Source organism: Theropithecus gelada, chromosome 13 (genome assembly GCF_003255815.1).
Source record: "Theropithecus gelada isolate Dixy chromosome 13, Tgel_1.0, whole genome shotgun sequence".
Lineage (NCBI taxonomy): Eukaryota > Metazoa > Chordata > Mammalia > Primates > Cercopithecidae > Theropithecus > Theropithecus gelada.
Window position 1 is genome coordinate 67239120 of NC_037681.1, and position 16595 is coordinate 67255714.

Here is a 16595-nt window from a genome sequence, read left to right on the forward strand (position 1 = left end):
ATGGATGCAGCTGGAAACCATCATTCTTAGCAAACTATCACAAGAACAGAAAACCAAACACCGCATGTTCTCACTCATAGGTGGGAACTGAACAATGAGATCACTTGGACTCGGGAAGGGGAACATCACACACCGGGGCCTATCATGGGGAGGGGGGAGGGGGGAGGGATTGCATTGGAAGTTATGCCTGATGTAAATGACGAGTTGATGGGTGCTGACGAGTTGATGGGTGCAGCACACCAACATGGCACAAGTATACATATGTAACAAACCTGCACGTTATGCACATGTACCCTAGAACTTAAAGTATAATAATAATAATAAATTTAAAAACAAAAACAAAAAACATTTACTGTCTGGCCCTTTAGAGAAAATGTTTGCTGAGCCCTGCACCACATTAGAGAAACCTATGTAGTTCAGTGTTTTGTTGTTGTTGTTGTTTTTTAATCTATGTTTTTTTTCAGCAAGTGGGCATTACCACCTGAGCTCTACCTCCTTGTCCAATCAGCGGCAGCATTAGATGCTCATAGGATTCATCCGTGTTGTGAGCTGCGCACAGGGGATCTAGGTTGCATGTTCCTTATGAGAATCTTAACTAATGCCTGATGATACGAGGTGGAACAGTTTCATCCTGAAACCTTCTTCCATGAAACCAGTCCCTGGTGCCAAAAAGGTTGGGGACTGCTGTTTTAGAAGCCTCTGAGTGCCTCTTCTAATTCTCTACCCTTCCCCGTAATAGGCAACCATTATCCTAACTTTGCTGACATCCCCTTGCTTTTGTATCTTTATTATATATGTATGTATACCTAAACAATATATTTGGGGATTTGCTTGTTTAAAAGGTAAATTGTTTCATAATGGATATATTCATCTCTTATAATTTCTTCCTCTAAGCATTATGATTTGAGTGTTACATTTTATATTGATGCAGGTAGCTGTAGTTGATCATTTCTGCTACCTAGTGCTCCATTGTATGAATGTATACTAACGGACTAATTAGCATTTACTTACATATCTCCATGACAGTCACAACAGCAACATTTTGAAAATTCAATTTGTTGACTCTCTTCAAACCCCTACCTGACAAAACTGTTTTATTTCATGTTTTCTCTCTCTGAAACAGCATCTCTATTCATCTATTTGCCTAAGCTAGACTCCTAGTGTCATTTGCGACATCAGTCTCTCCTCATTTCTCATTTTCAATTGATCTTCAATCCTATAGATTTGACATCTGAACATCTCATAGCCATCTCTACTGTCACCATCCTAGTCGGGTGCTTACTTGGACTCCTGCGGTAGTCTTCAGTGCCATATCAGCATCCACCCTTGCTCTCTTATCACGGATTATGAGGCCTACCTCTCCAACTTCATCTTGACACACTTCCCCTCACTCACTGGGTTGTGTTAACTTCAGCCATTGTTCATGCCATGCTCATTCCTGCTTCAGGGCCTTTGCAAATGCTATTCCCTCTGCCTATAGAACATTGTCCTGATTCTTCTTATCCTTCAGGATAAAATTTTGAAATATCACCTCCTCAGAAAAGTCTTCCTTGCTCCCCAACCCTGAAACTAGGTCATGTTTCCCTGTTATCTTTAGGACTTTGTTACTTGCTACTCAATCCTGGTACTACTACTATAAATTTTAATTATGATTGTTGAAGAAGGCCTCTTATCTGATTCAGTCAGAACTAGTTGTCTATAAAGTCTAATAAAGCAATAAATCATAGAAGGGATACATACCTTAGTTTATTCTAATTTTAAGAATATAATTATGTTCATTTGCCAGTCTTTTGATTAAGGAGCTGTTTTTTGTTTTTTGTTTTTTTTTTTTTGAGACGGAGTCTCGCTCTGTCACCCAGGCTGGAGTGCAGTGGCCGGATCTCTGCTCACTGCAAGCTCCGCCTCCCGGGTTTACGCCATTCTCCTGGCTCAGCCTCCCGAGTAGCTGGGACTACAGGCGCTCGCCACCTCGCCCGGCTAGTTTTTTGTACTTTTTAGTAGAGACGGGGTTTCACCGTGTTAGCCAGGATGGTCTCGATCTCCTGACCTTGTGATCCGCCCGTCTCGGCCTCCCAAAGTGCTAGGATTACAGGCTTGAGCCACCGCGCCCGGCCAGGAGCTGTTATTGGAAAGGGGTTTGATCCAGACCCCAAGAGAGGGTTCTTGGACCTTGCACAAGAAAGAATTCAGGGTGAGTCAATATAGAAAAGAGAAAGCAAGTTTATTAAGAAAGCAAAGGAATAAAATAATGGTTACTCCATAGGCAGAGCAGCAGCATGGGCTGCTTGACTGAGTATACTTATGGTATTTCTTGATTATATGCTAAACAGGGGTGGGTTATTCATGAGTTTTCCAGGAACGGGGTGGGCAATTCCTGGAACTGAGGGTTCCTCCCCTTTTTAGACCATGTAAGGTAACTTCCCGACATTGCCCTGGCATTTATAAACTGTCATGGTGCTGGTGGGAGTGTCTTTTAACATGCTAATGCATTATAATTAATGTATAATGAGCAGTGAGGACAACCAGAGGTTACTTCGGTTGTCATCTTGTTTTGGTGGGTTTTAGCTGGTTTCCTTACCACAATCGTGTTTTATCAAGGGTCTTTGTGACCTGTATCTTGTGCCAGCCTCCTGTCTTATCCTGTGACTTAGAATGCCTAACCTCCTAGGAATGCAGCCCAGTAGGTCTCAGCCTCATTTTACCCAGGCCCTATTCAAGATGGGGTTGCTCCAGTTCAAACCCCTCTGAAGGAGCCAAGGTCTTTTCTTTCAGAGTAGGTCTACTTGTTGTAGATCCATATTATCTGTGTTGGGGAAGCCATACCCATAATGTATCATGTAAGATTCCAGTTTGGGTTTTTTAAGTAGAACAATAATTTAGGCTCTTCAGATGAATTCTTAGTTTAGAATCCTTATAGATCTTTGCAATATTTTTTCCATTTCTTTGAACTATTTTCTTGGCCTATACCTAATTCAGCAGCGTAAGTATTTCACTTTTATTGAGTATTTCAGAGTCATTTAACTTTATAAAACTCCCCACTCTTCCATACTTCATTACGTTACTTAACATTTAATTAAATCACACAGTTACAATAATATAAATGGTATGAACAGGTTTGGAACCAAACACAACTAAAAGTGTAACTCGCTGCTAGGAACCAGAAGTGTCTGGGTACACTAGATTAGAGGGCTCGCCTTTTTTTTTGAGTGTACATGGTCTACTGCATTAACAAATTATGTACACTGTAATAGTGTAACTCTGAGGTTGAATTATATGTTTATGTTTTACCCACAAAATAGCAATTTTATATAGTTCAACCTAATATTAAATAACAGTATAAAGGATAAATGGCCATCCAATTAGATAATAATTGATCATGTCACAATATGATGTGTAAATAACAATCAAAAATAAATCATGTTTAAAAAGCCAGGTGATTCTTAGATTCTTTTAAGAAGCTATAGCTATGACAGCCACACATTCCTGAAATTCTGGGTCAGTTTTACTGTCAAATGTATTCTCTTTTTCTAAAAATTATCGAAATGCCACCAAAATATCAATCAGAACTTGTCTCCTAAACTGCCTCTTGTGCCTGAATTTGATACAGAAATACTTTTAATCAGTCTACCTGTCCCAATTTTTGTTACTGTAACTGAAGGACTTTCTAATGGAAAGGTGTTATGGCTAAGAAGTCTAGATAGACTGAAGAAGAGGAAGGATTTGAGTTGTCACATTCTTCCTCTTTATGGCATTCAACGTTAAGAATATAACTGTTATGTTATAACTGTATATTTTAAGAATATAACTGTTATAATTATGTAAGTTTAATAGTTCTCTCTCACTGTATTCTTAAAGCACATTAAACTTAATTTATTTCTCATAAAGCATGGGTTAAGTCCCATTGAAATAAACTCCTGGGAACTATTTCAATTATTTTGTTTTGTGTAAATTTTATAATAGATACTACTTGGCATTAAGAAGGGCCATTGACTGTACTGTTTCATTTTTATATATGTAAATTTATGTAGTGATGGAATTTGACCTAATTTTCCATAATTCTAATTTGTAGCTTATCCAGTTAAATATAATTTTTCAACAAAAGCTATTTAACTTCCAAAAGCATTATAAAATCAGTTTTAAATTATTATTCTTTGGGGGAAAGAATAACTTTTTAGAAATTTGCTTTGGATAGTTTTCAAATAGCTAAGCATGTATAGAAATCTAAGAGATTGTAATGGATGATAAACTTTTATTCTAGAATCAGTGCAATTGAAATTTTACACTTTTTTTAGCCCTGTATAATTTTATATAAAACCATAAAGTAATAGAGTTGTAATTTAGATTTCAAAGGGTTTCAGCTCTGTCCTAAACACATTTCTAAAAATTTAACAAAACAAACAAAAGAGCTTTGAATCTGACATTGTTAATACCAAGATAGTTGAAATGCCTTCCTGATTGTTATGTCGACTAGTCTATGAATTACTGTCAGTATTTTTTCCTTCCTGATATTAAAACTGCCCACATCACATTTCACATGTCAAGAAAAATCAACTGTCTTTCTCCATGGAGTGAGACACAATCTGATAACATGCTCCAGAATAAGAATACAGAAATAACTAAATTTCATGCTCTGTGAAACTGAACCGGAGGGTTCGGTGTTAGAAACTGCCTTTTGTGCCTTGGCAAGTGCAGATGTTTTCTGCGTATCATACTAATTCATACAACTTATAAAGAGCTATATAAAGAGATGAGTGGTTTTAGGTTAGGTAACTTTTTAAAAGTTATTTTTTGGGTATAATTTGCTTGTCAGAGAAGTATCTTTAGATAGCTACAAAATTTATAAACAGAGAAGAGAGTTAAATTCTTGAACTTCTTGAATACGGCTCTTCTAGTGTCTAGAGTGATGTGGTTTATCTCAAATAGGTAGAGTAGGGTCAGTAAACTTTTTCTGAAAGGGGCTAAATAGAAAATATTTTAGGCTTTGCAGACTACATGTGGTCTCTGTCAAATGTTCTTTGTGTGTGTATGTTTTTTTAATCCCTTTAAAAATGTAAAAATTTTTCTGAGCGGGGATCCTTTCAAAAACAGGCCAGGGGCCAGATTTGGCCTTCAGACTTTGGTTTGCCAGCCCTTGCTGGTACATCAGTAATGTTCAATACAAATGTAACCTGAGTCACATGTTACTTTTAAATTTTCTAGTAGTCACATGGTGGGTGGTGGTGCTATTTTTTGTTAAGAGTCTTGTGGTGGTATTTGACCTTCAAACTACAAATATGTGAATTAGGTAAAAATAAAAACTAACTTTAAAATAAATGAGAAGAAACCAGGATAGAAAGGGGCTAGGATATTGGAAGAGAACATCTACAAAGACAATGGAGTCACCAAGAATATGGCAGGAATTCGGCTGTATTAACAGGACTATGGGCAAGGAACTGAAATCTTAATTTAAGAAGAAGAATAAATGATAACAAGGCACGTGAAGTTCAAATGGCATAAACCTCATAAAAAGGCTTACGAGAAAGATTTTTGCAAGACAGAGGAGGCCGTGTTCTAAAATAGACTTTGCTGAGATTTAACAGTTCTGTCTAATACATTTTATTATAATAGATGCCAACTACCATGCAAACTTCATATGTGCCTGACAGTGTGCTTTTAATAAAGAATTAAATCATCTGAAAGTACATTTTATGATATCATGGACATTAATTTTCTATGTTGTGTTTCCATTAGTCAAGAGCCCTTTCTGTGAGAAACTAATGGGAAGACCTACAGTTCATTCTAAGAAAGTTTATTCTCTGTTATTCTCTTATTCCTAGTCAACTTCTTGAAAATATAAGAGTTTATGACAAAAATAACTAGTCAGAGTTCAAGATCAGCCAGAGTTTTCTGCTATCATAATGTGACAAAACCAATTGAATTTTAAGTTTAGGTTTTTCCATTTCTTCTAATGTTGATTTGTAGTTACTGAACTAGACAGTGTGCCTGTTGATATTGTAGTCTTAAAAGAATTTATTTGTAAAGTGTCATACACTGCTTTAGTTTTTTGTTTGTTTTTTTTTTTTTTTTTTTTTGAGACAGAGTCTTGCTCTGTCACCCAAGCTGGACTGCAGTGGCGCAATCTCGGCTCAGTGCAAACTCTGTTTCCCAGGTTCATGCCATTCTCCTGCCTCAGCCTCCCGAGTAGCTGGGACTACAGGTGCCCGCCACCACGCCCAGCTAATGTTTTGTATTTTTAGTAGAGATAGAGTTTCACCGTGTTAGCCAGGATGGTCTCGATCTCCTGACCTCGTGATCTGCCCACCTTGGCCTCCCAATGTGCTGGGATTACAGGTGTGAGCCATCATGCCCAGCCTAGATTTTTTTTAAGGAACAAGAATAAAGATGCCAAATTGTATGTTTTTGGTTTTTGTTTTTGTGATTACTATAGTACCATAGCCTTTCTTTCTATTACTCTATTATAATTTCCAAACTCTTCCAGGATTAAGAATTGGAAAGCTTAAGACACCTTTCCTGGCCGGGCACGGTGGCTCACACCTGTAATCCCAGCACTTTGGAAGGCCAAAGCCAGTGGATCACCTGAGGTCAGGAGTTCAAGACCAGCCTGACCAACATGGTGAAATCCCGTCTCTACTAAAAATACAAAAATTAGCCAGGCGTGGTGGTGCATGCCTGTAATCCCAGCTACTCGGGAGGCCGAGGCAGGAGAATCATTTGAATCTGGGAGATGGAGGTTGCAGTGAGCCGAGATCTCACCATTGCACTCCAGCCTGGACAACAGAGCAAGACGACTTCTCAAAAAAAAAAAAAAAAAAGACACCTTTCCTAAATATTACATTATTTTTCTTTCTTTTCTACTCAAACCGCTTCTTCAAAATCATGGATAAATTTGATGCATTACAGGGTGGGAGGGAAGATACGGGTTTTTCACAAGTGATGAACCTGTAAACCTTAGAATTGCAAGGAACTGGTTAAGTGAAATTGGGAAGATTGCTACTAATGAAAGGTTTTTGAACTAATTTTAATGTGTTACAAAATGTGGTCCTGGTTATAACTTTTGAAAAGTTGAATACAAATGTGTTTCAACAATATGGAACATATTTTGCCTTTGTAATATTCAAGTTAAGGAGACAGGTTGAAGCACGGGAAAAAGAAACCAGAGTTTAAGAGTGTTTATTTCCTTTCACCTGAGTTCGGAATATTCTGCCTGAAAGGAAATGGGAAGTAAGGACTGGCTTGAACAAGGTCAGTGCCTAAAAGGCCCGGTGGCCTTCCTGCTGCCCAACAGAACACACGCCTCATCACTTCAGCAGGGCAGTGTAGATGAACTCTTGGCCAGTATCACTGAAATTCCGAATGGAAAGGGACGTGGGCACTGCCTTAGCTACCTTCACATGCTACTCTGATTAATTTATTTTTCTCTTTTTCCTGTTTTGTCTTTAGATTTTATAATCAATGGATAAAGTGGGGAAAATGTGGAATAACTTCAAATACAGGTGTCAGAATCTCTTCGGTCATGAGGGAGGAAGCCGTAGTGAAAATGTGGACATGAACTCCAACAGATGTTTGTCTGTCAGAGAGAAAAACATCAGCATAGGAGACTCAACTCCTCAGCAACAAAGCAGTCCCTTAAGAGAAAATGTTGCCTTACAACTGGGATTAAGCCCTTCAAAGAATTCTTCAAGGAGAAATCAAAATTGTGCCACAGAAATCCCTCAAATTGTTGAAATAAGCATCGAAAAGGATAATGATTCTTGTGTTACCCCAGGAACAAGACTTGCACGAAGAGATTCCTACTCTCGACATGCTCCATGGGGTGGGAAGAAAAAACATTCCTGTTCTACAAAGACCCAGAGTTCATTGGATGCTGATAAGAAGTTTGGTAGAACTCGAAGTGGACTTCAAAGGAGAGAGAGGCGCTACGGCGTAAGTTCTGTACACGACATGGACAGTGTTTCCAGCAGAACTGTAGGAAGTCGCTCTCTGAGACAGAGGTTGCAGGATACTGTGGGCTTGTGTTTTCCCATGAGAACTTACAGCAAGCAGTCAAAGCCTCTCTTTTCCAATAAAAGAAAAATCCATCTGTCTGAATTAATGCTTGAGAAATGCCCATTTCCTGCTGGCTCAGATTTAGCCCAAAAATGGCATTTGATTAAACAGCATACAGCTCCTGTGAGCCCACATTCAACATTTTTTGATACATTTGATCCATCTTTGGTTTCTACAGAAGATGAAGAAGATAGGCTTAGAGAGAGAAGGCGGCTTAGTATTGAAGAAGGGGTTGATCCCCCTCCCAATGCACAAATACATACATTTGAAGCTACTGCACAGGTTAATCCATTATATAAACTGGGACCAAAGTTAGCTCCTGGAATGACTGAAATAAGTGGGGACAGTTCTGCAATTCCACAAGCTAATTGTGACTCGGAAGAGGATACAACCACCCTGTGTTTGCAGTCACGGAGGCAGAAGCAGCGCCAGATATCTGGAGACAGCCATACCCATGTTAGCAGACAGGGAGCTTGGAAAGTCCACACACAGATTGATTACATACACTGCCTCGTGCCTGATTTGCTTCAAATTACAGGGAATCCCTGTTACTGGGGAGTGATGGACCGTTATGAAGCAGAAGCCCTTCTCGAAGGGAAACCTGAAGGCACGTTTTTGCTCAGGGACTCTGCGCAAGAGGACTACCTCTTCTCTGTGAGCTTCCGCCGCTACAACAGATCCCTGCATGCCCGAATTGAGCAGTGGAATCACAACTTTAGTTTCGATGCCCATGACCCCTGTGTATTTCACTCCTCCACTGTAACAGGACTTTTAGAACATTATAAAGATCCCAGTTCGTGCATGTTTTTTGAACCATTGCTTACTATATCACTAAATAGGACTTTTCCTTTTAGCCTGCAGTATATCTGTCGCGCGGTAATCTGCAGGTGCACTACGTATGATGGAATTGATGGGCTCCCTCTACCCTCAATGTTACAGGATTTTTTAAAAGAGTATCATTATAAACAAAAAGTTAGAGTTCGCTGGTTAGAACGAGAACCAGTCAAGGCAAAGTAAACTTTCCGGTCCCCAAAGGGTGTTAACTAGGTCCGCTTTCATGTGCATCAGACAGTACACCTATAGCAAGCACACGTAGCAGTGTTAGGCTTTTTCATACAGTATATAAGCTTAGTGTTAGTATCTGTCAGATGCGACCTGCTGTTAGTTATTCAGATAAATATGGTGCCTATTGGAACACCAGAGGATAGAGCTACAGGTGTTAAGTAAGACTACAAAAACATTTTGCCGATTTCGCTAACAGTTTGGTTTTTAATGGCTGTAGTATTTGAGTGAGGCAACTCTGGGGCATTTGTTATGAAGAATTCTATTTCTTACTGAAGAACAAATTATTAATATTGGATGAGTATTTCAACAGTGTGACTAATGTTTGAAATTATTTTTTCTAAGAGTTTTTCTATAACCTTCCAAAAATAGTGATGTTTGTAGTTACTATAAATCAAGCTTTGGAAGTCCAAAAAGAATAAAAGACTGCCTTCCTTTTAGAAAAAAATGCAATTTTCTGGCCACAAGGGCATAGTGCAGTTCACTTACGTGTTGATGTAGTTTATAATCAGACGCCTTTTCTCTTCTGCAAAAGGTACTGTTAAGTAAACCAGATTTTCTAAATAGTCACTCTTAAAATTTCAGACTTACAAAGCTAGTAGTAGAATTTTATTGAAAGGCCCTAGGTATTAATTTTTTAAATGAGTGCTTTAACTTAAAACAGGCGTTTGGAATAGCTGCTGCAATGTAGTCTTGCGTGTGATTTTTTTTTTTTTTTAAGTTGATGTGCAGTCTAATTGTTGTTTCCTAAAAGTTGGATCTGTTCCTATGCCCAGGATGATTTTGTGAACCATGAAGTACATGACACTAGAAGATGCCCAAACAAGTCAGATAATAGTAACTACAGTGGTTGCTGATGTTGAGATATTGTTGAACTGTAATTAATAATTTGGATGGCAGAATTTGTCTCTTTTTTGTAAACTCTCATAGCTGAATTGCTTAAGTATAATTTATAGAATTTCAGTGCAGTTAATTCTTAATGGAAAATCTGAAACCTAAATTGCAGATTTAAAAGGTACTGTACAACCATTATATCTGTAAATAACTTTACTTAGCACCTTTTTGTCACTTAGAATAATATGTACTACTACTTGAGTGAGCTCTTTTGGAAGTTATATCAAGTTCTAGTGTTTGCTTCTTAGTAACTGAACTGAATTTACAGTTCTGTCCTAGACATTTTGCACTACAGTAGCCGAATCCATTCTTGTGTCTTTTTGTTAATGTGCTCTGTACCACTGGTGAGTGCTCCATAGTTTCCTTACCTGCTGCTACAGAATGTTATTTTACATCCCTATGGCTATTGCCAAGGCTACAAAAAAGAAGAGCTATATTTGTATGCAACACTAACCCTTTGACTGCTAATGTATGTTTCTGCTTGCTGTGCCTTGTTATGGCTGCTTTTTTTGTGCTAATAAAGTATGTTTGGTGTTCTCCTTGTATATCTGCTGTTTTATACATTTGCAACAATTTCTCTTGTAAATGGAATGGTTTGGGGTTTTTAAATAAGCATTAACTAACAACCTTTTCATAGTTAATGCAGACTTACTGTACAGTCTAATATTGACTTATCAAAATAAGCTAACTCTAAATTTAATGCTCTACATCTTATCAGTCATAATTATATATACTGTGGAGCAGTATAGTTACTGCAAATTACTGTACAGTTTAGGTTATAACAGAAAACTGACAGAGAAGTAATAAATCTTTTGATTTCTCTGCTTATAAGTGAAAGATTGAAACTATCCAATGACATATTATAGTAAATGAGTATCTGTAACCTCCCACTGCATCAGAAGCAGGTTAAATGAAGTCTTGTGAATTTGTAATACATCAGTACCATTTATTGGTTTGGGGACCATCTTAATTAAGAATAAATGCCCAAAATGTAGAACTTTAACCAAAGACTTGTCCATTTTAAAGCAAAATGGGGATTGAAGGGACTTAGAATTTCTGTTGTTTCTAATTAAAGTCCCTGAAGATCATATACCAAAGTGTTTGAGAACTTCATCCAAACCTACTTTAAAGCATTATGTGCAATTAAGTTGTTATGACATAATTATATCGCATAATTGTTGGGTCTGTTTTCTTGAGCTTATAATGTACCTGGAAAATAAACCTCTTGAGAAACAAAAAGTTCATACTGATTATTGGAAAAGGACTATATATGTGAGCAAGATTGTGTTTTAGAGAGGAAACTTGAAACTCCAAGAAAGCACTTGATGTTTTTATATGCTTGTAGCAAATTGATGTTCTAACTGTAGTTTTATAGAAAGTATTAATGCTTTTATGTATTTCAAAACTTTCATATGTTAAATGGAAATTGTTTTAAATGTGTTTGAGTTTATGTAAGCATGTATACACTGTGCTAAAAGTCACTTATGTTTCAGTTTGTGTATAATAATACGCAATTTTTGGTTTAAATTTTTTTCCTTAAAATATTAGTGGCTTACATTTTCAAAAACAAAAATCACCAGCATGAACTTGCACCTAAGTCTATATTCACTGTGTCCTTTTCTGAATCCCATTGTAGCCTGTCATCTAAATTTGAGTGTGTTATGGTCTTTTTAAAGTGCATTTAAATACAAACCAGGAATTTCTTTAGAAGTTGAGATACATCTTTATAGTTGAAATAATTACCCCAAGAAAAGGTTGCTTTGATTTGTACCCATTCTTATTCATTCTCTTCATTCTCTTCCACACACACACACACACACACACACACACACCCCTCTCCCTTCGCCTATATGTGTAAGTGTGTATGTATGCACATATATACATTTGTGTTGTTAATATTACTTTAGATGGCATTGCCACCTGATACAAAAACATTTAGAGATCTTATCCTATAGATACTACCTGAAGAGTATTCTTGTACTATTCAGATTTTATTATCTGCACTAAAAGTTTAGTCTTGCTACTTTAGCCTTGTTTATAATACAGTCACCTTACAAAGAGAAAGCGTTCATCTGTATTTCCTTTTCTGGCTAAACACAGTACAAAATATTGGAAGCAAAACAGCTTGGATTAAATAGTTACTAAGAACTATCATTAAATTTATGTTTCTTAGACAAAACGTGGGCCCAAATAATCATTATAATCATTCTCCACACACCAATCTGTTTTTAGCTCTCATGTTTACATAAGATTTGTAATGGCCGGAACCATAAGAACTGATACTTGAATTTTAAGCTTCATTTGACAAAATCCAAAGCTTAAGATTTTTTTAATTTCATATTTTGATCTGGTTGCTATTTATGTTTATTTCAAATCTTTCTTTTCTCTCGGCATTAATTTGGTAAGTTTTATTGAGACTGGTCTTAGATCTCTTATTTTTATAGCAAATACTGCTTTTTAGTCAAGCCAAAGAGCCTGTGATTGAATCAGGACCCTCCTTTTTTTTTTTTTTTTTTTTTTTTGGTAACAAGAGTCTCACTCTTGTCACCCAGGCTGGAGTGCAGTGGCCCGATCTTGGCTTACTGCAACCTCTGCCTTCTAGGTTCAAGTGATTCTCCTGCCTCAGCCTCCTGAGCAGCTGGGATTACAGGTGCCCACCACCACGGCCGGCTAATTTTTGTATTTTTAGTAGTGACGGGGTTTCACCATGTTGACCAGACTGGTCTTGAACTCCTGACCTCAGGGGATCTGCCCACCTCAGCCTCCCAAAGTGCTGGGATTACAGGTGTGAGCCACCGCGCCTGGCCATAGGACCCTCCTAAGAAGGATACAGAACCAGGTCCACCTTTGACAGTGTTAACATAAAGCAAATAGCACTGATTTGTTTGCTTACCTGTACCCCAGCACATACAGTTTTACTTAGATGAAATTAGATAGAAATGTATACCAAGGGCTGACTTGAGGGTAAGAAAGTTCCAAAGAGGGCAGTGCTGCTTGGCCCATGTGCATAAAAGCTACATATATTTGAGGCTCTGGTTTTGTTGTATAATTTTGCAACAGCTGATCCAGAACATAGACTTTTAAAATAGTATATTCTAAAGAGGTTTGGGATGGAAATTTTGTGGGAAGTAGCTGGTTATTTGTTGGGGATGGGAGGAGGGGTTGCTATTGCAAAGTGTAGATAAGTTGGAGCAATTGTTTTGTTTTCATGCCCTGGATGCTTGATTGAACATTAAGACTCTCTTCAGCCATGCAGTCAACAAATATTTATTGAAGACCCATGTGCCACTCACTATTTTAAGTATTGGATGTACATTGGGGTACAAGACAAAGCTTTACTGCCTTCTGGAGTTTATTGAATTATAGTAGATAAGACAGCAATGAAATGGTAATTTCCGAAGCTATGAGTAAAATGAGGCAGAATATGGTGGTGGAGGGACTGGGGCACAATTTTAAAGGTTCGTAAGCTTGAATGATAAGAAAATTAGACCAAGATCAAAGAACAAACGTTTGAGATGAAGAGAACAATAAAACTAGTCCCCAAAGCACAAATGGAATTATTTGCTGAGAAATAAAGAATGCCGGTAAGGTAAGTCCATTGAGTGGAGGAGAATAGTAGGTGATGAAGTTCTAGAGATTGGCAAGAGCCTGACCATTTAGGGCTATGCACCTACAGTGAGGGATTTAGGATGTTGTTTTGAGTGTGATGAGAAGCCACTGGAGAGTTTTAAGCAAAGGGGATGTGTGGTGTGTTGTAAATTTCACTAGTCAGTGGAGAAAAGACTAGAGGAACAAGGTAAGGAAGACTTTTATAGTCATCCAGGTGAGAGATGGTGGGACCTTGGACCGGAGTGATAGTCATGGGGAGAAGTCAGAATTGGGGTATGTTTTAGTGGTAGAGCTGATAAGACTTGGTGATGGATTAGATGTGAAGAAGAAGAAAAAGATCAAAAGATGACTCCAATGTTTGGTGTGAGAGGGGTGGTGCTGCCATTAACTGCGATTTAAGAAAACCAATGGAGGAGCAAATTGGAGGGTATAAATCAAATCCTGCCTTGAACATAATTGAGTTTTGAGATTCCTATTAATAATTCTAACAGAGACATTGTGTAGTAGGCAGTTGGACATATGAGTGTAGAGTTTAGGGGAGAAAATTAAAATGTGGAATCACTAGGCCAGGCATGGTGGCTGACACCTGTAACCTCAGCACTTTTGGGAGGCCAAGGCAGAAGAATCACTTGAGCCCCAGATTTTGAGACCAGCCTGGGCAATGTAGCAAGACCCCATCTCTACAAAATAAAAATTAGCTGGGTGGGTTGCCATGCGCCTGTAGTCTCAGCTGCTTGAGAGGCTGAGGCAGGAGGATCACTTGAGACAGAGCCAGCTCCTGTCTCTAAAAAAATATTAAAAATGAAATGGGGAATCACTATATTGATAGTATTTGAAGCCACAGAACAGGATGCAACAGCTAGGCATTTTGCATGAGATTAAGAATTTCTTTGGAGGAAATAATTATGACAACATTTAGTTTGTCAATTCAAGATTCTGTATCATTAGATGTTTTTAAAAGCCGTCTGCTTTCAATAGAGGACTTGTCTTCCAAAAAGTTTTAAGATACTGGGATCAAACCTTGCGCTGAATCTTGAAACTTTATCCATGTCAAATTTGGTTGTCATGCTTTCCATGTCAGATTTGCTTGTGTATCTTTTTTAGTGTGAGTTTTTATATGATAAATCCAAGTTCGTTATGGAATATTTAAGAAGTACTAAAGATTATAAAAGAACTTACCAAAAAACATTCATACTGTTAACTGAACATTTAGACTCTGACCATTCATTCCACAAATATTAATTGAAGACCATGTGCCAGTCACCATTTTAGGTAATGGGTATGTATTGAGGTACATTACTACGACCAACCCTACTCCTGCCCCTTCCAACTCCCATTTTGAAATTTTCCAGAGGTAACTGCTATTAATATTTGGTACATTCCGTTTCTTTTTTTTTTTCATGTATTTTTAAGTTTAAAAAAATCACATAAAAGATAAAGTTGTACATCTTGAGTCAGTTACTGAAGGATTTTTTTGAAATAGGATTTCAGTAGAAGATTAAGACCCTTACTTTACTAAGTTTATAAACTGGTGGGGAGGTAGGCAAATATATAAATGTATGGTTATGAGAATATATGGAAATAAAGTAATTAAGTAAAAATTGGTTTCACTGGTGATAAGGAAAAACAGAAAAGTGACCCAAGTGGAGTAGGGATGATTGGAAAGGTATTGGGTTTCTTTTATTACAAGAATGAGAATTTCATTTAGCAGAAGATGATGGAGAGGCCAGGTGCAGAAGTAAGAGAGGCAGGTAGCAAGAGAAGAGGGGCAGGATTGAGGTGGAGGAATCAGGTGCTTGTAGCATACGCTGGACTGAACAGTCTGAAATTATCTAGGCTCTGCAGCAAGGAAGAATTAGAAATTATGGCAGCAGCTGTAAGACACCCTATAACCAAGAGGGATTGGAGTTAGGAAGTCCTGTGAAATTTGCCTAGATCAGGTCGCTAGCACTGGAATCAAACAGGAGCACATGCAGAAGAAAAATCAGCATAATTTTTAGTAAGGAAAAGCAAGCAGTATGCGTGCCTAGGAGACTTCTAGTTAAATAAGTCATAGTTTCTCCAAATTTAAGCAAATCATAAGCCAACAGTAAAGTAAATCATAAGTTTACAGTAAAGTAAGATGTATATTGGATATTATGGATATCCAATTATGGATAACATTTTAAAAGACATTTTAATGCAAAAAGTATTCGATCAAATAAGGAAAACACTACTAACTAGGCTTACGTTAGAGAAAATAGGATAACTTTTCTATGGATAACATTGTAATTATGGATAACATTTTAAAAGGCATATTTTAATGCAAAACATATAAGATGTGATTAAATAAGGAAAACTATCACTGCTAACTCTGCTTAAGTAGAGAAAATAAGAACATGAAAAAAAGTTAAAGCAACATCGAAAAAACTTTTACTTGACAAAAATGCTAAGAAAAGGTGGCACAACCTTAAATCTTAAGAGGGAGTTACTGAATTTAATCCCCAAAACACTATTATAATTGATGTAGTTTTTCTCATTTCTCAATTATACTAAGTATGAAAACTGCTTTGAATTTTTTAAATTTATTTTTATTTTTATTTTTTTGGAGACAGAGTCTCCCTCTGTCGCCCACACTGGAGCGCAGTGGCATGATCTCGGCTCACTGCAACCTTTGCTTCCCAGGTTCAAGCAATTCTCATGCCTCAGCCTACAGGTAGCTGGGACTACAGGCGCGCACCACCATGCCCGGCTAATTTTTTGCATTTTAGTAGAGACGGGGTTTCACCATGTTGGCCAGGCTGGTCTCAAACTCCTGAGCTCAGGCAATCCACCCACCTCGGCCTCCCAAAGTGCTAGGATTACAGGCGTGAGCCACTGCACCCGGCCTTTTTTGAACTTTTGTTGCTTAGTAGTAGTATATTTAGAAATATATAGCATTACTGGCTGACATTTCTTTTTCTGGGTATTTTTACTGAATATTCCTTCCCAGCTAGCAACCCAAG

At 37.7% G+C, this 16595-nt stretch overlaps 1 protein-coding gene across 4 annotated transcripts in view; it reads left to right on the forward strand.

The window, feature by feature from the left end:
- The window catches only part of SOCS5 (suppressor of cytokine signaling 5), a 65527-nt gene extending 53933 nt beyond the window's left edge, over positions 1-11594 (forward strand). For 3 of the 4 annotated variants that reach the window (XM_025354833.1, XM_025354834.1, XM_025354832.1), the window contains exon 2: positions 7441-11594. In XM_025354833.1, the coding sequence (XP_025210618.1) occupies positions 7453-9063 (1611 nt within the window). In that variant the 5' untranslated portion in view covers positions 7441-7452 and the 3' untranslated portion in view covers positions 9064-11594. The remainder of the gene's footprint in view (positions 1-7440) is intronic. The other variant, XM_025354835.1, reaches the window with a different exon arrangement.
- The last annotated feature ends 5001 nt before the right edge of the window (positions 11595-16595 follow it).